General features: G+C 36.0%; 2 protein-coding genes across 3 annotated transcripts in view; both read left to right on the top strand.

Annotated features, from left to right (window-relative positions):
• ABCB11 (ATP binding cassette subfamily B member 11) overlaps nt 1-25239 on the top strand; it is an 88070-nt gene that overhangs the window by 5649 nt on the left and 57182 nt on the right. Inside the window, exons 2-7 of one of the 2 annotated variants that reach the window (XM_025460076.3) lie at nt 5862-5964; nt 7920-7941; nt 10386-10437; nt 11436-11674; nt 23762-23849; nt 24979-25112. In XM_025460076.3, coding sequence (XP_025315861.1) covers nt 5889-5964; nt 7920-7941; nt 10386-10437; nt 11436-11674; nt 23762-23849; nt 24979-25112 — 611 coding nt within the window. In that variant the 5' untranslated portion in view covers nt 5862-5888. Of the gene's footprint in view, nt 1-5861; nt 5965-7919; nt 7942-10385; nt 10438-11407; nt 11675-23761; nt 23850-24978; nt 25113-25239 lie in introns of those variants that run through there. The other variant, XM_025460077.3, reaches the window with a different exon arrangement.
• Nucleotides 6224-6400, top strand: LOC118350620 (ATP synthase membrane subunit K, mitochondrial-like). The gene has a single exon (XM_035698569.1). The coding sequence runs from the start codon at nt 6224-6226 to the stop codon at nt 6398-6400; it is 177 nt and encodes a 58-aa protein (XP_035554462.1).

Here is a 25239-nt window from a genome sequence, read left to right as displayed (position 1 = left end):
CTGGCCTTCAAAAAATTAATTTATTTTTTACTCAGAAGTATTTGACATACAACATTGTATAAGTTGAAGGTATACAACTTGTTGCTTTGATACATTTATATACGGCAATTTGAATTACCACCATAGCTTTAGCTAACACCTCTATCATGTTACATAATTGTCATTTCTTTTTTTGTGATGAGAACATTTAAGATATAGCCTCTTAGCAATTTTGAAGTATACAATACAGTATTGTTGACTATAATCATTAGGTTATGCATTAGATCTTCAGAATATTCTCATCTTCTAGTTGCAAGTTTGTATCCTTTAACATCTCCCCAATCCCTCCACCCCTCAATCTCTGGTAACCACCATTCTAGTCTCTGTTTCTACAATTTCAGCTTTTTTAGATTTCACAGATAGACAAAATCATACAATATTTTTCTTTCTCTGTCTGGCTTATCTCATTAAACATAATGCCCTCAAGGTCCATTCATGTTGTCACAAGTGGCAGAATTTCCTTCTTTCTTATGGTTGAATAATATTCCATTATATATATGTGTGTGTGTATATGTATGTGTGTGTACATATGTACATACAAAGTTTTATATATGCTATATATGTGTGTGCATATATACATATGTATATGCCACATCTCTTTTAATCTATTCATCCATTGATGGGCACTTAGGGTTGTTTCTGTATCTTGGCTATATTGAATAATGCTGCAGTAAACACAGGAGTGCAGGTATCTCTTCAATATCCTATTTTAATTTCCTTTGGGTATATACTCAGAAATGGGATTGCTGGATCATATGATAGCTGTATTTTTAATTTCTTTTTTTGAAAAAGATTTTATTTATTTGCGAGAGAGAGAGAGAGAGAGAAAGTACGCTCACGAGGGTGCACACAAGTGGAGGAGGGCTAGAGAGAGAGGGAGAAGCAGACTCCTCACTGAGCAGGAGTGGGAATCCCCACAGGGGCTCCATCCCAGAACCCAAGATCAGGACCTGAACCAAAGGCAGATGCTTAAAACAAAACACAACAAACAAACAACAACAACAACAACAAAAAACAAAGGCAGATGCTTAACCATCTGAGCCACCCATGTGCCCCTGTATTTTTAATTTCTTAAGGAACCTCCATACTGATTACCATAGTGACTAAACCAGTTTATTTTCCCATCAACAGGACTTGAGGGTTCCCTTTTCTCAAAATCGTCACCAACACTGGTTATTTAATGTCTTCTTGATGATAGTCATTCTAACAGATGTGAGGTGATATGTTATTATGGTTTTGATATGCATTTTCCTGATGATGGGTGATGTTGAGCATCTTTTCATGTACCTATTGGCCGTTTGGATGTCTTCTTTAGAAAAATGTCTTTTAGTTTCTCTGCCATCAACTTCTCTGCCTTTTTGTTTTAGTCAGGACTTCAGGGTATTGAATGAATAATGCCCATCTGCAGTGATCAGGGCAGTCTTCTACAGATTCAAATGCTAATCTCTTCTGGAAACACATCACAGACATACCCAGAAATAATTCTTTACAGCTATGTGGGCATCCCTTAGTTTCCTCAAATTGATACGTAAAAATAACCATCCAACCAACCTCAGACAAATTCACTATGAGTCAGGTTAAAAATGAAGCACAGTAAAGCCAGTCCATAATTTTGCCTAAACACAGATAAAAACAAGGTCATTGTGCAACCCACAAAATACCAAACATCCTCTCTCATCCTCATCCCTCTCTCTTGCTATGAGTGATTGTTTCTGTACCCAGTCATGAAAATTGCTCTTGCTTTCTGGCAGCATCCAATCTGAAGCAAACCCCCATTTTCATGGATCCTCTTCCAATCACCTAACTGAACCCCAAGTCCTATAATAGGTTCTTTCTAACACTCTTTTACTGAGACATCCCATGGTTCCTACCGTGTGTTCCCCCTCACTGCAATAAGTAATGAATCCAGACTGTTCGACTATAGTTGTGTTCCTGGTGGTCATTGGCTGAAGGCAGTGTCAATGCTACAGGGATGGAGATCCATGATATGCATGAATTTTTGTGTTTGAGAATGTTACTCTTTAATAGTAGAGATCACAAAAGTCACTATGTTCAGAAAGAAGCAAAAGGTAAGCAAACTCAATATGAAAACAACTGTATAGAATTGCAGAGGGCACAGAGAGGGAAAATGAAGAGAGTATGTTGGTTGATCATCATTCTCCTCCTTAGTACCACCATCACCACCACTGATCTGAAGGAGAATTCAGAGCCTGGAGAGAGGTTAAAAAATGTATCCAATAACATGGAGTGAAGCCATAGGATCTGTAAGACTGAAGTTCATGGACAAGACATGACACCGCTAGCCTCTAAGTGTTGCCAAATATTTGCATGCCAGTGGAAAGAAACCTTTTTAAATGATGAGCTAAGCCAGGAAAAAATCATTGAACACTGAATTTTTTTTTAAAAAAAGTCTTATTTTAAAATTAGGAGATGTAATATTACAACTATCGTTGAAGTTTTCTCATTTTATCATGATCAAAGAATTTCTTTCTTTGCCTTTTAAAAAATAAGTCTTTGTTTAAAATTTCAAAAATGATATAACCAGTGAGCATTGCATTCTCTGGGTGTAATACTGCTATAGTAATAAACTGTTGTTGAATAAAGTAATTTTGAATCTAGTTCTTGTAGATTTTTTTATTTTACTGACCTCCTAAATTGATTAATAAAATAATGTTTCTCACTCTACTTCTTAATATTGAATTTATTTTTTAAAATTTATTTTTATAAATCATGTTGGTTGGCACTATTATGTCAGTAGTACTTTTGATATGATGTAATGAGGGTACTTCACCTAGGAATAAACCTAACAAAAGAGGCAAAGGATCTGTACTCAGAAAACTACAGAACACTCATAAAAGAAATTGAGGAAGACATAAAGAAATGAACAATGTTGCATGCTCATGGATTCGAAGAACAAATACTGTTAATATGTCTATGCTACCTAGAGCAATCTATACATTCAATGCACTCTTTATCAAAATGCTATCAACTGGGCAGCCCGGGTGGCTCAGCAGTTTAGCAGTGCCTTCATTCAGTCCAGGGCATGATCCTGGTGACCCAGGATCGAGTCCCACATTGGGCTCCCTGCATGGAGCCTGCTTCTCCCTCTGCCTGTGTCTCTGCCTCTCTCTCTCTCTCTGTCTCTCATGAATAAATAAATAAAATCTTTAAAAAAAAGAAAACCAAAACTGGTGGCACTACAATTCCAAATTTCAAGCTCTATTACAAAGCTGTAATCATCAAGACAGTATGGTACTGGCACAAAAACAGATAAATGGAATAGAATAGAGAAACCAGAAATGGACCCTCAACTCTATGGTCAACTCATCTTTAATAAAGCAGGAAAGAATATACAATGGAAAAAAGTCTCTTCAACAAATGCTCTTGGGTAAATCGGACAACCACATGCAGAAGAATAAAATTGGACCATTTCCTCACCCCATACACAAAAATAGACTCAAAAAGAATGAAAAACCTATATGTGAGACAGGAATCCATCAAAATCCTAGTGGAGAACACAGACTTCTTTGACCTCAGCCACAGCAATTTCTTACTAGACATATCTCCAAAGGCAAAAATGAGCTATCTTGACTTCATCAAGATAAAAAGCTTTTGTACAGCAAAGGAAACAGTCGACAAAACCAAAAGATAATCAAAGAAGATATTTACAAATGACACATCAGATACAGGGCTAGTATCCAAGATATACAAAGAATTTATCAAACTCAACACCCAAGGAACAAATAATCTTAATCAAGAAATAGGCAGAGGACACAAACAGACATTTCTCCAAAGACGACGTACAAATGGCCAACAGACACATGAAAAAATGTTCAACATCACTCAGCATCAGGGGAAAAGAAATAAAAACCACCTGACACAGGTCAGAAGGCTAAAATTAACAAGTCAGGAAATGACAGATGTTGGCGAGGATGCAGAGAATGGGGAACCTTCTTACACTATTGGTAGGAAGGTAAGCTGGTACAGCTATTCTGGAAAACAATATGGAGGTTCCTCAAAATGTTGAAAATAGAGCTACCCTACAACCCAGCAATTGCACTATTGGGTATTTACCCCAAAGATAAAAATGTACTGATCCAAAGGGGCATCTGTACCTAAGGTTTATAGTAGCAATGTCCCCAATAGCCGAAGTATGCAAAGAGCCCAGATGAGCATCAACAAATGAATAGATAAATAAAATGTAGTATATATATATATATATATATATATATATATATATACTACTCAGCTATCAAAAATGAATTATTGCCATTTGCAAAGATATGGATGGAACTAGAAGACATTATGCTAAGTGAAATAAGTCAATCAGTGAAAGATAGTTATCGTATGATCTCACTCATATGTGGAATTTAAAAAACAAAACAGAGGATCATAAGGGAAGAGAAGAAAAAATAAAACAAGGCAAAATCAGAGAGAGAGAGAGACAAACCATAAAAGACCCTGAATCATTGGAAACAAACTGGGGGTTGCTGGATGGAAGAGGGGTAAGGGGATGGCGTAACTGGGAGATGGACCTTAAGGAGGGCACATGATGTAATGAGCACTGGGTGTTATATAAGACTGACGAATCACTGACCTCTACCTCTGAAACCAATAATACATTCTATGTTAATTAATTGAATTCAAATAAAAATTTAAAAATTTATTTTTTATAAACCATGTTGATCAGTACTATTATGTTGATAGTACCATTGATATGATGTAATGAAAAGAGTACTTTACCTCTATGGTTTTCCTCCCCCAAATATACAATCCCTGTCTAATCCTGAGAAAAATCCTAAGAAAAATATCAGATAAGTCCCATTTTAGAGGACATTCTACAAAATAACTGCTCAATACTCCTCAAAACTGTCAAGGTCATCAAAAACGAGGAAAGTATGAGAAACTATGAGAGCCCAGAGGAGCTTAAGGAGATATAATGGCTTAATGTAATGTTTTCCCTCTACATCTTTGCAATACTTTGTACTACTAGATATTTAATCTTTGCCAATATTTCAGCTAATGGTTCTAGTATTCGCTGCTGATCATTACCCAAAATCTATTCATTGGAGTTGCTGATAATGATTTCTTTAATCTTATAGGATTTTAGAAGTCAGTAATGGATATTGATTTTTACTGAATACTTTTTCTGGGTCTATCAAAATGATCAAAATTTTTCATAAAACCATCATTGTATTCCTGGGATCAACATTGCTCATTACATTTTTTCATGAACTGCTAAATTCCACTTAACATATTTAGCAATTTTTAATCTATTTTCAAAAATAATTATATTTCGATTTTTTTTATACCATTCTTGTTTGTTTTGATGTCAAGGTTACACTTGTTTTATGAAATGAATGGGTAGTTATTCCCCTGGTCCACACTGGACTCACCATATCCTCAATCTAGGAGCTGCATTTACATAGGAGCACTGAAGTCTATCCACCAGTATTAGGTATTGTCATTCCACTACATTAACCCAAGAATATCATCAGTTGGTTGTGCAGTTCCAGTGGTTTTTATTTTTACTCATGGAAGGAAGGAGGGAAAGGAGGAAGAAAGGAAGGAAGGACAGACAGAAAGAACAAACAAATAAAAAGTAACTATCCATTCATCAACTAGGGGAAAACCATAATCAATGGTTTGCCTTTTCATTCCCAATAATTAGAGTCTTTCATGGAGTTATTGATTAATTAAAAAATCTGCTTTTTAGTGAAGATTATAATGTTAGTGAAAGTTATTTCTTCTACCAAACTGTTCTTTCATTTGTTTACTTTGCCTAAAGAAAAATAATTGCAATGATTATTTTTATTTTATAGGGTTATTGACTGCAGATTGCAATTACCATGTCTGATGCAGTAATTCTTCGCAGTGTGAAGAAATTTGGAGAGGACAATTATGGTTTTGAGTCAAGCACATTCTGTAAGTGGCCTTTTTCTCTTACTGTCACTTATATAAAAAGAGGTTAGAGCAAAAGTGGACAAACTAGTGAAGTTTCAAAGGGCAGAGTCAAGGCACAATAATATGGAGAACCATTACAGGATGCACTTCTCACCCACAAATGGGTGGTTCTCTCCAGAATCCATGTAATGGAATGTTTGAAAATGCTAGGTAAAAACACATGAACTGTACATTGAAGGATATAACCAGTGGAATTGGTATCTTTTGCAATATTAAAATCATGACAAATCCAGAAATGGATGCCCAAGTCCATTTCACTGATATCAAAAAACATTTCAACTCTTACACTCTCACAAGTAGAATGAATTGGGTACTGGCCACATATGAAGGCATTGCTTTGATGATCTTATACTTCAAGTTAAGGTCTACAAAAGCACCAACTGTGAAAGCCACATAAGTGGAATTTAAACTGTACGTCACCTGTTAAGTTCCCATGCCTGGAGAAGCTAATGTCAACTCATCATGTGATAGTTTGTACAATAAATTATGATCCTGGGAAAAAAACACACAAAGTGTGGGTGAATGAAAGTATGTTATCTATAAATATCTCTTTCCCAGTAAAGTAGTGTTGTTCCAGCATTGGTTATTATTATTGCCTTTATTCATCTATCATTATAATTGATTACAGTGGTGATTATTCAGCGAGAAACTACTGAGACTGCTGGCCAGAATGCGATGATGGGAAAGAGGACCCATAGCATTACTACTTAACATCTAGTGAGCACAAGTGATTCCAAGCAATTATTATTATTTTTAAAGATTTATTTACTTATTTGAAAGAGAGAGAGAGCCTGAGCAGGGGGAGGGGCAGAAAGAAACCATAGGGGAAGCAGTCTCCCTGCTGAGGGGGAGCCATACTGAGGGGTCTTAATCTCATGATCCCTGAGATCATGACCTGAACTGAAACTGAGAGTCAGTCACCTAACCGACTGAGCTGCCCAGGTACCCCTAAATTATTATTTTAAAAAAAATCCTATGATTTTACAACTTACAGAAGAAGAAAATGAGACTTAGCTGTCTCTCTCTTTCTCTCTCTCTCTCTCTCTCTCTCTCTCTCTCTCTCTATATATATATATATATATATATATATATATATATATATATATTTAAACTTGGCAACGATTACAGGAACAATAATTAATGGATCCATTATCCTAATCCAGTTCTGATTCCCAAACCCAAGATGTTATCTCAATCTATTCTATAATGCCTCTTTACTCTTACTTAAAGTACATAATTAAAATGCCAGAGAATCAGGATGTGCTGTCCCATGGTGATGGTTGACATTAGCACCCTGAATTCCTTTCCCTGTTGTTTCCCTATACTCAGTGACCTTGCATCCTCACTTTCACTTCCTACCCTTCATTGGCTAGCCTGGAGAAAATCACATCCACCTCAATACTGTGATTTCTCCTGGCATGGGAGTATCAACATCATCTTATTGTTTAGTTAATTTGTGGTCTCAATTTTAAATAGATAAATTCTGATGTTTCCAAGGAACCAAACAATAAATATTCATTTTACTTGGTAGTTCAAAAAATTAGATTTTCTTCAGCTAATTTAAAAATATTGGTCTCCAGTGGACATTCAAAAAATACAAATATCTTAAAACTTGTAGAAATATCGAAAAATGTAGTCAAGCCAGCAGTCCTGAACCTGACAGGGTATCTTCTTGTGTAATATGAAGGAGACAGAGAAAGAAAGAGAGAGAGAAAGAGAGAGAGAAAGAGAGAGAGAATGAAAAAAAAAAGGAGAAAAAGGCGAATAGTCATTTCGCAATGTTCCATGAATAAAGCTAATTTATGGGAATGTTTTTCCAGAGCAAAATTGTTTTTTTTTTCAGAGCAAAATTGTTAATGACTATGTCATTGTGTCATTATTATTAACTGCTTTGTGCATTGTTTTTATCCTGACAGATAACAATGACAAGAATTCAGGGTAAGTGACTATTTCAACAATACATCACCTTTTCTAGAATAACTTCCTAATACTCCTTTTAAAGGCACAAAGCAGACATAATATTTTCATGCATATTGTACTTCCTATAAAATGGCATAGGTAATCCATTTCTTTTCTCTTTAAAACACTGCTGTAATTTGTTTTCAAAAACCTTTTAGAATATCCCTCTGGATTAGGTCCACATCTCTCCTATGTATCCAGCAACACCATAGAATTTCAAACCTAAATGGACAAGGAAAAAGTTGAATGAGTATGATTTCATGAGCGCAGAGGAGATCCCTAAACCTCAAATTCTTCCCACAGGCAAATAATAGAAGCCTGAAATTTAATTATTAGATATTTCTCTTTAGTTTAAGAGTTTACATTCTCATATAAAAAATGTCAGTTAATCATTCATTGGTATAAGAGTAGGATTAGATTGAATTTAATTTAGAAGACACAAGGCAGGCACCAGGCAAGTTTCTGCAAAAGAGGTGGTGGAAAGGCAGAGGTTGAAGTTATTAAGGAAAGTTTAAGTAATTCGCAGTAGAGAGGAGTGTTGGATGTGGTAACATTAGTTTCAGACTAGGAGTGCTAGGGTCAGCCTGGATCTAGAAGAATCACACTTTTCTCACTGGGTAGAAAAAAAGATGAAAATGAGCATAGGTGTAGATGAACAGCAAGGAGAGAAAGCACAGGAAGTTTGAGTGAATTTTTCAGTTTTTAGAGATGATGTTATCTTCTGATAGATGTGGTAATGTAGAATAAGAAGATCATGGTGAAGTTTGAGAAAGCTACGGAGAGAAATGGAACAATCTGTAGACAGATGAAGTACAGTGATGTAAATTGAGCTAAGGCTGGAGACCATAATCGTCTGTCCATTCATTTCACAAATATTAATTAAGTGCCTATTAGGTATCAGAAACTATTACAAGTGCTGAGGATACAGAAAAGAACAAAATGGGCAAAAATCTCTGTCCTTGAGGAGCTTACATTTTAGTAAGGGTGACATAATAAGCACCGTAAATAAATACAATAAATAGTATGGTAGCTTGTAATAATCTATCACTTTCTTTCTAAGAAAAAAAGCAAACATGGAATGGAGATATGAAAAGGTGTGGAGAGGAAGTTGAAATTTTAAAGGTTTTGGCCAGGGAAGATCTTATTGAGAAGGTGACTTATGAGGGAAAATCTGAAAGAGATGAGGGGGTTGGCCATGCAGGTATCTGAAGAAAGTATTCTGGCAAGAGGAAATAGCAAGTGCAGATGGTCAGAAGTGAGAATAAATTTGATTTGAACAAAGGTCAGCAAAGAGGCCAGATGCTTGGGCGCTGAGAGCTGGAGTGCAGTAGGAGGAGACAAGGTCGGAGAGCCAATTGGCTAGACTGTGGAGGCCCTTGGACATCTCAGCAAGGACTTAGGATTCTACTCTGAGCCAGAGGGGAAGCTGACTTCCCCAGGCACGTGCATGGCACGTGTTGGCATGAGTTCACAGGGTTCACAGGGTGAAGTTCACAGGGTGAAGAGTTTGTCTCCAGCAGGCCCCACAGCTTGGCTTCAGGAGGAGAGGGGCAAACAGCTGGATGGATGCAGAGTTGAGTTTCCAAAGATAGAGGCAGAAAAGGATTAAGGAGGATGGTAAGAATGTAGTCCAAATGGTTTATGTGAGATCTGGGATGCATGGGGAAGGAAGTACAACCTTGATGGGCTGTTGAGAATTATAAAGTAATGAGGGTTTAAGGGACTGCACACTTCTACTGGGATGACAAATAGGTGTATAATGAGGAAGGAAGTGACAAAACAGGATACATAGGCAGTCCCAGAATACCAATGGAGTAGAGCAGTTTCTGGTGAGAGAAAGGTCCAGGGTGTGTCCATGAATGGTGAAGTAGAAATCTCTGAAGTTGCGAAGGTCAAAGATGGGTTAGATACAACTTTATGAGAGATGAAATGAGTAAGAAATACTAAGGAAATATGATTTTATGGGAAGTATGGGAGTTTTTAAAAACTTTCCATCGTATTAATACAATTTAATGTAATTGTAAAATTTTTAAGTGCTAAAAGGAAGCTTTAATCAGCTTATCCAACCACCTCAACTTATAAGGAAATATAAGTAGAAACGGGTTGAGGGTCAAGCCTGGGGTCCAATAGTTATATGTTAGTATAACTGGGAGTAGAGAGCACTTTTTATTTTCTTTCAATACCTCTCAGAAAAACTTCGCTGAATCTCTGCTGAACATGAAATATAGCTATACTGAAATCTCTGGAAGAAGTAAATCTGAATGATAAAATCTTGTTTTTAGGATGCCAGGTTTGGCAAGAATTTCTCAGTCAGTGGGGACTTTATTTCTTACTAAAGGATGACTCATAAAATCATCACTTAAGGAGAATTTCTCTTTGTTTTGGAAAGGATGGTCTATAAATCCATATGTTTTTCTCCTCAGGTTGCAAGATGAGAGGAAAGGTGACAGCAGCCAAGTTGGCTTCTTTCAATTGGTAATAAAACTGTGCTGATTTTTGACATAAATTTTACAACCGCAAATTGTTCAGCTCATGGAGGGAGTGTTAAATCTTTAGTCACTGGCAGGTTTTTAACTACAGTGTTCACTTTTTCAATATCTTTTCAGTAATAAACTTTGCCTATGTAATAACATGCTAAATGGCAATTAGAAATATATTGGTAATTAACACATAAATCCTGAGGCGCCTGGGTGTCTCAGTCTGTTAAGCATCCAACTCTTGATTTTAACTCAGGTCCTGATCTCAGGGTTGTGAGATTGAGCCCTGTGTTGGTCTCTATGCTGGGCATGGAGCTGCTTAAAATTCTTCCTCTCTCTCTCTCCCTCCTTGTGCCCCTCCCCACTCTCCCCCCCCATAAATAAATTAATAAATTAATTAAAAAGTACATAAATCCTATCTGGTAGATCAGAAAAGTGTCCTGGAAAATAATCACTATGCCCATAATTATTTTAGTAAGGAAAATCATTATAGTAATCATATGGTGTATATTTATCCTTATATGTCTTTAGAAATTCCATAGTTTAGGTCTTTTCTCCAAACTTTCACAAAGTAGAGGCATTTCTAGGCACTAATAGGCACTTGTTTGTCAATATCAGCTATGGGATACAATTTATGCTATTGCTGAATGCTTCACACAGTATTTCTACACGGCAATGGCATCAATGCCAATGATCACTTCTCACTGAAGTTGTGAATCAGTGGCAAAGAACTGAAGCCAGTTCTTGAGGTGAAGAATGAATTCAGAGACTAGGAAATAAGTAACATAAACCAACAATGGAAGAGTCTAGTGTTTTAGATAATTGAGATACCACTTATTTTGATATAATTAGTGAAAGCCCTACTGTTCAATTAAGATGGTTCCCATAAAATTTGGTGCTGAATGCTATCTATCAGAATCTAGTAACTAAAATTAAATAGTCCTACTTCTCCCGCTTTTCACCCATAGATGATCTCTGAATCCTTTGTTTTTCAAGTTTCGATTTTCTTCAACGACTGACATTTGGCTGATGTTTGTGGGAAGTTTATGTGCGTTTCTCCATGGACTATCCCATCCAGGCGTGCTGCTCATTTTTGGCACAATGACAGATGTTTTTATTGCATATGACACTGAATTACAAGAACTCAAGATCCCTGGAAAAGCGTGTGTAAACAACACTATAGTCTGGATCAACAGCTCCCTTAACCAGAATGTGACAAATGGAACACAGTGTGGGTAGGCTGCTATTTCTTATTTTTTACTTTTTGTTGTTCACATATTAAATTATAATTCAAAATGTGTAAATGGGATTTTATTAGTTGAACTGAAATGATATCCAACACAGAGTGAACAGAAACATAAATTTAACCCATATTTCTACAAAATACTCTGCCTTGAGTCTCTTCCTATCTTATCAGGTTTTTAAATACTAACAACAAAAAAAATAATTGGAAATTGCTCATTAAATATATCACCCATATTTAAGCACTTGGTAGACTATAGGCTTAAGGACAAACACTACCATATACTAGGAAAGTAAGCCATGAATTTTACTTGCGTCTTTGTCATGTCCCATGTCTACTATGCAAGACTTCTTTGTATTAGTTCATAACACCTTTCTGTTTCTTAACTTCTGTGGTTGTGGCTAATGGTCCACTTGATCTTCAGCCTTCTTTCTATAATGGGAAATTCATTAGTGTACTACAGCACTTGGAGTAGGGGGCTGCTGGTCTTTGTAGTTGAGTTTCTATGGAAGAGTGGTACGGTGCTATAAAGAGAAGGGAGCCATGCAGAATTAGCCAGAACTCACTAATGATAATTAACTCATTTTGTGATAAGTCCAATAGGTAGCTTTGTAATAAGTGAGTCTGTAGTATTCACGGTGTTGACTCACTGTCACAGCATGGACTTTGTAGCCTTTCTTGCACTGCCTTGGGCCAGAACAAGCTCATTGGCATGTATGAACCCACACACTCAGGTTCAAGAGCCAAGGGCAGGACACACTCTAGCTTGAAAGAACTTGGAATAGCTTCCCTAGGCAAATTTATATTTTTCCACTTCACTTAAAAATTTTTCTACATATTTGATTTAGATTATGAACAAATCCTCCTCGACCACTGATACTCTTCCATGATATTATCTATTGTTCAGGTCTTTCATCCATTCACTCATTCAACCAAAATTGTTTGAACACCAACTACATACCAGGAGCTTGTGTAAGTCTTAAGGATCAGTGGTTATCTTGAGTCATGGTCCTTATCTTCATGGTGTTTAGGTCTAGTTAATGAAATCATCATTAGATCAAAGACGATTCAAATAAACATGTAGATACAGCTAGGTAGTACTTGATAGAAAAATACAGGACAACATACAATGTGCAGAATTACCCTTTAAAAAATAATAAGCTGGGCAGCCTGGGTGGCTCAACAGTTTAGTGCTGCCTTCAGCCCAGGGCGTGATCCTAGAGACCCAGGACTGAGTCCTACATTGGGCTCCCTGCATGGAGCCTGCTTCTCCTTCTGCCTCTCTCTCTCTCTCTGTCTGTCTCTCATTAATAAATAAATAAAATCTTTAAAAAATAATAATAAGCCCACTCATTAGAAATAAATTTTCTAATGTCTAAATATATATGTTTCTTTTCTAAATGTGGAAGTAAGATTCAGAATAGTTGGTATAGAAGAGTTACTGTTGTCCACGACAGTCTTTTAAGTCATTTATCTTAGAGGACAAAAGTGAAATGCTTTTTACAGAGTAGTCTGACTACAAAATGTAATGTTAATTACTTCCCCCTTTGAAAAAAAAATGCATTCGGATTCATATATGATGTAAATTGACCCAAATCATTAATAACATTCAAGAAGGTAAAATTTTCTAGGGAAAATTCCTGAAAGTATATCCTGTTATACCTTGAAGTTTGGAAATAAATGTTAGAGGACCAAAATTTGAGACGTATCTGTGGTATCACGTGCTCATAAATATTTATTAAGTGATTTAAAGAATGAATCTACTATTAACATCTACATTACTAACATCCCACAGAAAAGAGTTTACTGTGGCTACCCATTACACTTTATTTATTCTTACCGGGTCATATACTTGAGGTGAGCAGATAATGAAAAGCAAACAGGGGCTTTCAGAAGCTCATTGGCTTTTGCTGAATTCATATGATACAGAAGATGTAAATGGACATTTGTCCTTTCTAAAATTTCATATGGGTATCTGGAGTTGTGTAGACCACGTCTTTCTCAAGCCTTTTCTTTACCAGGAACTCCTTTGATGAGTTACACACTTTAATCGTGGACTATTACAGTCCCTGACATGACTACTGTTTTACCTCTAGGTAGATGTTTGTTTAGCTTTTATGTAGTTAAGATCACTGTGAAAGTGGATTTGGGTGGGACAAAAGAGAAGGGAGTGGACATTTTCCTACCATGTAAGTAGTTAACATGCCTCCAGAATTACTCAACTCTTTTTTGCAACTTTCTTTCCTGGAAAAGTATATCATTAAAAGTGATAAAAGTGATAAAAGTGACTTTCTCCACCTATTAGTCTTGGACAAGGTTATGATCTTATCAACATAAACATGCATGTGTAATGGTAGGAGTGAGTTTTTCTTTTTCATTTCACTGATTGGTTTCAATATCAATTGTAATCCATTGGATGGAATTTTTCAGCGAAGCCTTCCAAACTGCTCTCAGTGCATAATGCTGAAAAGTATTATGGAACATCAAGCTTCCTGATTAGTTTATCATAATTTATTTGCTTAGAATAGTTGAAAAATAAGGCAAAATAATGAAAGATGACTGAAGGGGAAGTCTAAAGAGTCCAAATACCACAGTGCAGCTTCTTTTTATTTTCTTTTATCCAATTAATGTGTAAAAAGTCAAATGGAAGCCACAGAGTCTTGTGACTTAATTGTGGAAGTGACATGCCATAATTTCTGCCATTTTCTATTGGTCGCACCACCAACCCTGGTACAATCTGGGAAGGGACTATACAACAGTGTGAATACCAGGAGACAAGAAAGATTAGGGGCATGGAGGCTGACTACCACTGCCATTGAGAAGGTGGATTCCTTATTTCCCCCGCATGTGAGTGCATCAAAGTAGAACTCAGCCTGCACTCTTTCTTAGATCTCAGTCCGTTTTCTTAGCAATGTACAGTTGGTGTACACATTCAAGCACTATGTTGAAGTTAGACATTGCAAAACCATACAGCTTTATTATTTTATTTTATTTTATTTTAGAACAGCTTTATTGAGATACGATTCACATACCATAAAATTTACCAATTTAAGTATACAACTCAATAGTTTTCAGTATTTCAGTTGTGCATCTTTCACTACAATCAATTTTGGAATATTTTTATTATGACAAAAGGAAATCCTATACCCCTCAGCTATCACTCCCCAATTCCCCATCCCCCTTAGCCCTAGACAACCATTGATCTACTTTCTATCTCTGTAGATATGCCTATTCTGGACATTTCACACAAATGGAATTCCACAATATGTGGTCCTTGGCTTCTTTAACTTAGCATAATGTTTTCAAGGTTCATCATATTGTAGCATGAATTAGGACAGCCTAGCATCTGTCTATCTTGGAGGGTGCTCCAGGTACACTTGAGGGGAATATGTAGTCTGCTTTTATTTGACAGAATGTTCAAAAGATGTCTGTTAGATCTAATTGGTTTATGGGGTTATTCAAATCCTCTATTCCTAATTGTTCTATCCAATACTGAAAGCATGGAGTTGTAATCTCTATTATTATTGATCTATTTCTACTCTTGAATCTGTCACACTTTGCTTCATGTGTTTGGGAGCTATTTTTAAATGCATATATATTTAAAATTGCTATAATCTTCTGATGGAGCCTTTTATCATCACAAAATGATATTTATTTCTAGTAATAATTTTTTATAAAGTTTTTTTTTTATATTAGTATAGCCACTCCTGGTTTGTTATGGCTGTTCTTTGCCATGACATGTCTTTTTCCATATTACTTTCAACTTGTTCATATCTTTGAATCTAAAATGTGTCTCCTGTAGACAGCCTACAAATGGAGTTTGTGTTTTTTAAAAATTTATCCAATCTGACAATCTCCGCCTTTTGACTGGATTATTTAATCCATTACATATAAAACCAACCTACCTAGTAGTCTGAAAGAGTGGATAAAAGAAGGTTAGAGATCTTAGGGCTCAAATAATGACATGGTTGAGTTCCTTGGGTTTTCTTTAGGCCTCATATGTACTAGATTGGGTGTTGCAAAAACTGTAACCTAGAAATACCAATGAGCACAGCCCACAAAGGACCTAATAAAATTCTGCTCTCTCTAGATAATAGATCACAAAGAGGCAGCCTAACAGAAGAATTTCAGACAACTATTCTACTTTAGCCAACACCACAGAACAAAACAACATACATACAACCTTACTCTTACCCATGCCAGCAAAAGTTGAGTTGGGACTTAGGCTTCCATCTTTGCCAGGTATCAATGAGCCCCAGCCATGTCTCTTCCCCCATCCAACTCCTGTGGTGTCACTGAAGAATATATGGAGGTCTGAACCACCCCCACTGTAATGAGAAACCTCTCTCCCTACCTGCTTGGGTAAGATCATTGAGTCAGGACATTTATCACCACCCCCATAGAAGAGAAAATCAAGATATTTTCAGATGAGGGAAATGAAGAGAATTTATTGCCAGCTGACTCACCTAAAAGAATGGCTAAGAGCAGTTCTTTGAACAGAAAGGAAACAATAAAAGAAACCGTGGACATTTAGAAGGAAGAACATGGTAAGCAAAACCATGGGTAAATGTAGTAGACTTTCCTTCTCCTGAGTTTTCTAGATTATGTTTGATGGTGGAAACAAAAATGCTAACACTGTCTGATATGGTCCTATTGTAACACTGCCTGAGCTAAGTATGATTCAGAAATATTAAAGACAATTATATTATTAACAGGGGAGAGTAAAGGTATATAAAGGGAGGTGGTGTTTTTATATACACTGGGCAAACTGGTAAAATGACAACACTAGCAGACTATAATAAGTGATATACCTATAATGTAATTCCTAGAGCAACCCCTAAAAACCTGTGCAAAGAGATACACTCAAAAACACTACAGATAAATCAAAATTGAATTCTAAAAAAATGTTTAAGGGGTGCCTGGCTGGTTCAGTCAGTTAAGCATCTGACTCTTGATCTTAGCTCAGGTCTTGATCTCAAGGTTGTGAGTTCAAGCCCTGCATTGGGCTTTATTTATTTTAAAATAAAATAAAGTTAAATTAACTTAAAATTTTAAAAATGTTTGAGTAGCTCATAGGAAAGCAGGGGAAAGGAAATTAAAAAAATAAAAACCGAGAGAACAACCTGAAAACAAAAAATAAAATGTCACATTTGAGCCCTAATATACCAGTAATTATATTAAATTTAAATGGTTTAAATTACCAAATAAGACAGAAATTGGCAGAATGGATTTTAAAACACCCAACTACATGCTATTTATGAGAAAATCACTTTAACGATAATAATATAGGCAAGTTGAGGAGCACTTGACCTGGCTCAGTCTGACTCTTGATTTCAGCTCAGGTCATGATCTCAGGGTTGTGAGATCAAGCCCCATATTGGGTTCTGTGCTCAGTGCTGATTCTTCTCTCCTTCTCCCTCTGCCCCTCCTCCTGCTCTCACTCTCTCTCTATATAAATAAATAAAATCTCTAAAGAAAATAATATAGGCAAGTTGAAAGTAAAAGAATGGAAAAAGATGTATCATTCAAGCATTAATCAAAAGAAAGCAGAAATGACTACACTGATAGGAGGTAAAATAGACTTTGGAACAAAGAAAATTACAGGGACAAAGAGGAACATTATACAATGATAAAAGGGTCAATCTGCCAGTAAGACGCAGCAATCTTAAATGCGTACTCACCAAACAACAGAGCTGTAAAACATGTGAAGCAACAATTGACAGAACAGAAAGGAAAAAGAGACAAATCAAAATTATAGTAGAACTCTTAACAATCCATCTCTCACTGAACAATAGAACAGCTAGACATACAATTATCAAGTATATAGAAGAGCTCAACACCAGTAACAAACAGGATCTAATCAACATCTATAGAACATTCCATTCAACAACCACATACTACACATTCTTTTTAAATCCCTACAGAGCATATACCAAGACAGACCATACCCTGAGCCATGAAACAAACCTTAACAACCATCAAATACCTGAAATAATAGAGTGCGTTCTCTGACCACAGTGGAATCAAACTAGAAATCAGTAACAGAAAGATCATGGAAACCCTCCAGATTTTTGGGAATCAAACAATACACATCTAAATAGTCTATAGGTCAAAGATAAAGTCGCAAGGGAAAAGTTTTAAACATTGAACTGAATGAAAAGGAAAACAGAAAATGTAAAGACCTATGGGACACAGCTCCTACAGTGCCGAGAGGAAAATTTATAGCACTGAGTGCATACATTACAAAAGAGGAAGCACCTCAAATTAAGTATCTAAGCTCTCAACTCAAGAGCCTAGAAAAAGAGCAAAATAAATCCCCAGAAAGCATGAGAGGATAAAATAAAGCTAAAACAAGTAAATGCAGGAAATCAGTGAAACAAAGAGTTGGTTCTTTGAAAAGATCAATGAAGTTGACAAAACTTTATCAAAATTGATAAAGAAAAAAGGGAGAAGACACAAATGACCAATATTGAGAATGAAAGATGAAATATTACTGCAGAATTTGTAAGCATCAAGAGGACAACAAGAAAAAAAAGAGGACAACAAAGAACTACTATAAGCAAGTCTATACACATAAACTTGACAACTTAAGAGAAATGAAACAATTGCTTGAAAAAATAAACTACCACAACTCACCCAATATGATGTAAATAATTTGAATAGCCCTATCTAAGAAATTAAATTTATAATTTTAAAATTCTAAAAAGATAAATCTCCAGGCCAATATGATTTCACTGGAGAATTTTATCTAGTGTTTAAAAAGAAATAACACCAGCTTTCTATAATATTTTCTAGAGTATAGAAGGAACCACTTCCCAATTCATTTTAGGAAGCTGATATTACCATGATACCCAGACTATACAAATCTATTACAAAAAAGAAAATCACAGATAAATGTCCCTTATGAATACAGATGCAAAGTATTAACAAAATACTGGCAAATAGAATTTTAGCAATATATAACAAAGAATTACACACCATGACCAAGTAGATTGTATTCTAGAGAAGCATACATGATTCAGTATTAGAAAAACAGTCAACGTAATCCATCATCTTATCAGGCAAATATAGAAATCCACGTGATGTAAAAAAAGAAATCCTCCATCGGTGTCAAAAAAGCATTTAAAATTTCAACATCCATCCATAATAAAAACTCTCAGAAAACTAGGAACAGAAAAGAAATTCTTTAACTTAAAAAAAAAAAAAATCTACAAAAAAGTCCTACGGCTAATGTTATACTTAAAAGTAGAAAATTGAATACTTCCCCCTAAGACTGGAAACAAGGTAAGGATATATGCGTTCACTTCTATTATTCAACACAGTACTCAATGTTCTAGCCTATACAATAAGGAAGGAAAAGAATACTGATTTAATACTTAACACTACTGAACTGTACACTTAAAAATGGTTAAGTTGGTAAATTTTATGTTATGTGTTTTTTACTACAATCAAAAAATTTTAAATGAAAAAACATACAGATCTAAAAGGAAGAAATATACCTGTTTATTTTGGAGATATTATTGTCAACATAGAAAATCCCAAAGAATCTACAAAAATATCCTAGAATCAATGAATGAGTTTAGCAAAGTCATAAAATACCAGATAAATATACAAAGTTTAGTGGTATTTCTACATACTAGCAATGAACATGTGAGCGCCAATATTAAAAATATAATGTCAAAAAATAAAATAAAAATAATATCATTAACGATTGCTCAAAAAATTTATTTAGGTGTCAATCTAATCAAACATGTACAGGATTTATATGCTGAAAAGTGCAAAACGCTGATGAAAGAAATCAGAGACTAAAATAGATGGAGAGACATACCTTGTTAATGAATTGGAAAATTCATATAGTAAAGATGTCAGTTCCCCCAAAATAATTTACAGCTTTAATAAAATTCCTATCAAAATCTCAGCCAGACATTTTTGTGGATATAGACAAGAGTACTCTAAAGTTTATATGAAAAGGCAAAAGAACTAGAATATCTAAAGCAACTTTGAAAAAGAGGAATAAAATGTGAGGAAACAGTCTACCCGATTTCAAGACATATTATATAGCTATAGCAAAGTTGTGTAGTATTGACAGAGGAACAGAACAGAGAATTCAAACATAGACCCATGCAAATTGATTATTGACATCCAATTGATCATTGACAAAGGTAGAAAAGAAATTCAATGGAGAAAATATAAACTTTTTATCAAATAGTTGAATGACTAGTTGGATATCCATAGGCAGAAAAATGAACCCATACAAAAAATAGCTCTAAGTGGATTGTGGACTCAAATGTAAAAAGTAACCTGTAAATTTTTAGAAAGATATGTGGGTGACCATTTTCATGTCGAAGGCTAGACAAAGAGCTCTTAGACCTGACACTAAAGGTACAATTTATAAAAAGAAAAATTGATGAATTAGACTTTATCAGAATGAAAAATGTTTGCTCTGCAAAAGACCCTGAAGAGGAAGGAAAGAAAAGGTACAGACTGGGAGATCATATTTGTAAATTATATGTCTAACAAAGGACTAGGATCTCGAAAATATAAAGAACTCTCCAAACTCAATGGCTAGAAAAACACCAGTTCGAATAGGGAAAAACACATGAACAGACATTTCACTAAGGATATAAAGATGGCAAATGTGCACATGAAAAGATATTCAGCAACATTAGCGGTTAGGGAATGCAAATTAAAATCAAGATGAGATATCAGTACAAATCTATCAGAATGACTAACATAAAAATTGTGATAACACCAGAGCTGGTGAGGATACGGCGGAACTGGATCACTTATACTTTTCTGGTAGGAATGTAAAATGGTGCAGCCACTATGGAAAATAGTTTGGAAATTTAAAAAAAATAAAAAATGCAAGTGTTATACAATCCAGAAATTCTACTCTTGGGGATTTATTCCAGAGAAATGAAAACCTATGTTCACATAAAAACCTATACACAAAGGTTATAGGAGCTTTGTCTGTAACAGACAAAAAGTGGAAACAACTCGGACTATCCTTCAATGGGTGGATGGTGAAATAAGCTGTGATACATGTATACCATGGAATAATACTTAACAATAAAGAGGAACAAATAATTTATGGAATTTTAAAGAAATATGCTGAGTGGGAAAAAAAAAGCCACCAACACCAAAAGGTTACATACTGTGTGATTCCACTTACATAATATTCTTCGAATGATAAAACTGTAGCAACAGAGAACAGATGGATGGTAGCCAGGGACTAATGGGGGAATGGAGGCTGGACGGAAGCATGTGTAGATATAAAAGGGTGACTTGAAGAATCATTGGGGTGATGAGAACATTCTGGTCTTGATTATATTAATGTCAACATCCTTGTGATATTGTCCTGTCGTTTTGCAAGATGTTACCAAAGGGTGTATATGTTTCTATATTATTCCTCACCAGCGCATGAGAATCTACACTTACCTCAAAATAAAAAGCTTTATGAAAAACAAACAAAAAATAGCTTCCTGGGTGAAAAAAAATTGTCACAGATTCTCTGAAAGGTAATCCTAGCCATTCTGGTAGTAGGCTACTATAGTGTATGGGTATCCTGTAAAGCAGCTTTACCCAGCAATCAGCCATTTGTTTATAGGTTGATGTCCTTGCATTAAGAATTCAGAGCCTCCAACATTCTGAGAGTAGGACATAAGCACGTTTCTCACCTGTGATGCTCATTTAGGAGTTGACACTAATGTGACTCTAAAGTGTCACTGGGTGAATAGTGCAATAGCACATGAAAACCATGGAAAGGATAAGTCTGTGTTAAGCAATGCACCTTGTCATGAAGACCTCCTACATATTTAAAATGAAAACCCTATGGCTCTAGTAAATTGGAAATCTTGAGGTATAAATTGAGTACTTTGATTTTATGGTGCATTTCTTTTTCATAAAGAGCAAGGTAAGAATTCTCATATCTCAATAATTTGTAAAATATCTCTTACCGTTCCCTCTAATTGTCATCTTTCTGCCCCCTTCTCACTTCAACAAATGAGCCAGGGGAATCTTCATTTAGTCAAGTAGATGTACGTCAATGTTGCTGTTAAAAAGGCGCCCATTTGTTGAGCCAAATCACTTGCACACTTGAAAGAATCCTTTCTAGAATTTTATAACCACAAGAAAACTTTCAATCGGATGATAAAAAATTTGATGTGCAGTCAAAGGAGCCAATCCAGCCTGCTCATTTCCTTCCTATCAGTTTTTCTGATACGTTTCTGGAACAATATGTTGTTCCAGAAATATTCTCAAGTAGTTTCTAAAACCCTAATAACTTCTTATCCCTGAGAATAAAATAAAAATGAGTTAACCATTTATCTCTGGGGTGCCTCAGGAGTGAACAGAATCATAAACTACACATGTCCTTATCCACACCATCCAGCAATAATATAATTCTGAAGTTTTCCCCAATAAATTCTGGTGCTGGGTCAGTTCTCGGTACTTTCAATCTGAGTAGGTTTGTTTATAACTTAGGCAGCTGCGTCTTTCGTGGCAGGCATTTTATCGCTTTTGCCTAGAGCGTGTGTAGAATGAATGCACCACAGGAAATCTAAGTAAAACTTTTTGAAAAATACTCATAGTCCTCTGTTTTTTGAACAGAGTTGTCAAGTGACAATTGCCATTTCACAAACAAAAAAACTAAGAATGTGGCCTCATTTTCACATTAGAATTGTCTTACTCCATTATGCATCCTATAGAGAGATACTTAACTTTTGTGAGAACCTCTGATTGTGGATATTTACATATAAGTTTTCTAGGTCTTGTCCATTCTTGGGGTTCCCTTAAACCATCAGGAAAGACAGAAGTGTGGTGAACTGATGTATTCGTTGTTTTGGAAACTATCCATCCACAGAGGGGTTTACGGAGGCAATTATTTCCCCTTCCTTATAGGTATTTTAAAAGTCAAAGCAGAATATATAAACATTTATTGAGGTATTGTGTCTGTTACGTGTAAGGTATTGTTTAAGGCTTCGGGCAGTGTGAGCAAGCAGCTTAAACCAAGCCCTTGCCCTCAAGTGGCTTGCAGTCTAGCAAAACAAACATAACTATATTCAGTATAAATAAATTCAATGAAGATGTTGAATAATAGTGCAAGATGGCAATAGAATCTGTCATGGAATAATAGTTTGTTCTGAATTAAAGAAATTATACTTCAACACTTGACCTAAGGCTTGGGTCACAAAAGGAAGAGCTGATAGGAAGCAGAAAGCATGTAGGATGAGAACACCTCTGCTGAAGGTGTTGCTTTCTGATTTTCTAAAGAAATAGACTCTATATCATTTAGAGTATCCTCAAGGGTCAGAATTGCTATCAACTGACATGTTAATTTTCTAAGTATAAAATTCTTTATTTTCTGACAGCAAGCAATCTCAGACTAATTTGTGCCTTCCCTCCCCACCCCTGCCAATCCCAAACCCTGTGCTGCTGTGTATAGTTGCGGTGAGAAAAAAGAAAAAATGCTATAGAGCTTTCTTGCTCTTCCCCACGAATTCTTAAGCTTCATCTTAGAAAATGTCCCAGAGAGTGAAACCCCTTGGGCTGCAGTCAGCAGAAGGACTGGGCTGATAAAATATTTTTTTCCTTCTTTGGGATGATGACACACACATTTTTCAGTGTCTCCTTAAGATGGAAGAGTTGAAAAGCTGGCTTAGATTCCTGGAGGAGGTAACAGTGAGCCTCCTGATTTACAGCTCACACTTCTCTACCAATGTCTTTGCAGACACCAATCTGGCTTTGTAAAATCTCTCCCTAGCAGTGATGGCTCCGTCACTACCTAAGGAGCATGAGTGACGGCCTCGGTAGACAGAGCACTGGGCTGCCATCTACTGCCCCTGGCTTCCAACAACTGCCAGTGAGTTATTCCTGCCTATAAAAATGAAGACGGTAGGCATCTTTGCTGAGTTTGGTACCGTGAGGTCTAGGTGGAAATTTGGTTGGATTGATTATAATTCTACATAGAGAAGATGCTTACCCATTTTTCATATTTTATTTTCTTCTGTACCCACAAATGTAATCTTTGGCAAGCTTGACCCTACTTCTGAATCTTAACATTTTTTCCCCTCTTTTGAAGGTTGCTGGACATTGAGAGTGAAATGATCAAATTTGCCAGTTACTATGCTGGAATCGCTTTGTTAGTACTTATCACAGGATATATTCAAGTGAGTAGTGCCTCCATTTTATTGATAGATCAACATCTGGGATAAGAGATATTACAATGAAATGCAAGCTTTTGAGCTGTTCAGAAGCCCTCAGGATACAGTTTTATTTGGAGGTGGAGTGGGGTGTGTGAGAGATTGGGGAAGGATTCTTCTTCTCAGATGAGGAGGAAAATACATGCAGTTATCTAGAGAGAAGGAGAATAGACTTTGGATTTCAATGCTCTGTCCTCCCCTTCTCCCTCTACTTCATCTTCTAAACTCAAAAATAGGCAGTTGTGGGAGTGTTTGTAAGGGGAGCATGAGCACCCTGGAGAAAGCCAGGCAGGAGGTGTTGGAGGAAAGCAAACTCTTTCTTTTTCACTTTCATTGCTAAAATCTCACCAGTCTGTGTTTCAAACCAAATTCTGTAAACTGAATCTAGAGTGTACTCTAGATTTAAGCCATGGAAAGGCTTAGAGTTACTTACCCCTTAATAAAGAAGTAGAATATTTCGTCTTTTACCCACTTCTCTAGAAAAAATAATGAAGCCCTTCAGCCCCCATTCATCCAAGAATTCCAGGAAGTTTGTGTTCACTTTAAAGAGAAAGGAATCAAATTTTCCCATGCTGGTACTGAGAGTTTTAATGACAGCCTGACTTTGCTTGGTTGGAAGCAGTTATTAGTAGATTTATTCCCTGCTTATGTCATAATTTTTGTTTTACTTGCTCTGAAAATTATTGTCCAACAGTCTGAAAACTATGCATACATGCTTGTTGTCAAGCCTCTCAGGGGGAAAACAATACACCCAGAAGCATCATGCAAAAATAGGTATATATGAACAAGAATTTCTTTTTGGCTCTGTCATCCTTTACGCATGTGGAAGGTGAAGCTCAGTAAGGTTAGATCTATCAGTGGCAAAGCCAAATTCACACCCAAACCTTCTGGCTCCCCTGGCCACAGCTGTTCTGTTCAGCCCACTTTCAGCAGCAGGTGCCAGAGCTCACCGTACCTCCCATGATGCAGCTTTCTGTGAATCACTTTCTTCTTTTCCTCAGGCTTACATGGAAAGTATTTTCTTCTGCAAAGAGAAGGAATTAACAAACATTTTTTTTAACATCACAGTGACAAACATTCCTTGCTCCATTTTCAGATATGCTTTTGGGTGATTGCTGCAGCTCGTCAGATACAGAAAATGAGAAAAATTTCCTTTAGGAAAGTAATGCGAATGGAAATAGGATGGTTCGACTGCAATTCAGTGGGAGAGTTGAATACAAGATTTTCTGAGTAAGTGGCTGGTGGGCGGTTTTTATGTACGTGTGAGTTTTTGATGATAGAGCCCTTATTTCTAAATTAAATAACAATTAGAAACACATTTTCAGTTATTTTGGATGTATTTTGTCTCTTAAATTGG

Source organism: Canis lupus, chromosome 36 (genome assembly GCF_003254725.2).
Source record: "Canis lupus dingo isolate Sandy chromosome 36, ASM325472v2, whole genome shotgun sequence".
NCBI lineage: Eukaryota > Metazoa > Chordata > Mammalia > Carnivora > Canidae > Canis > Canis lupus.
Note: the sequence above shows the minus strand (reverse complement) of the source record. Positions and strands in the feature narration are given on the sequence as shown.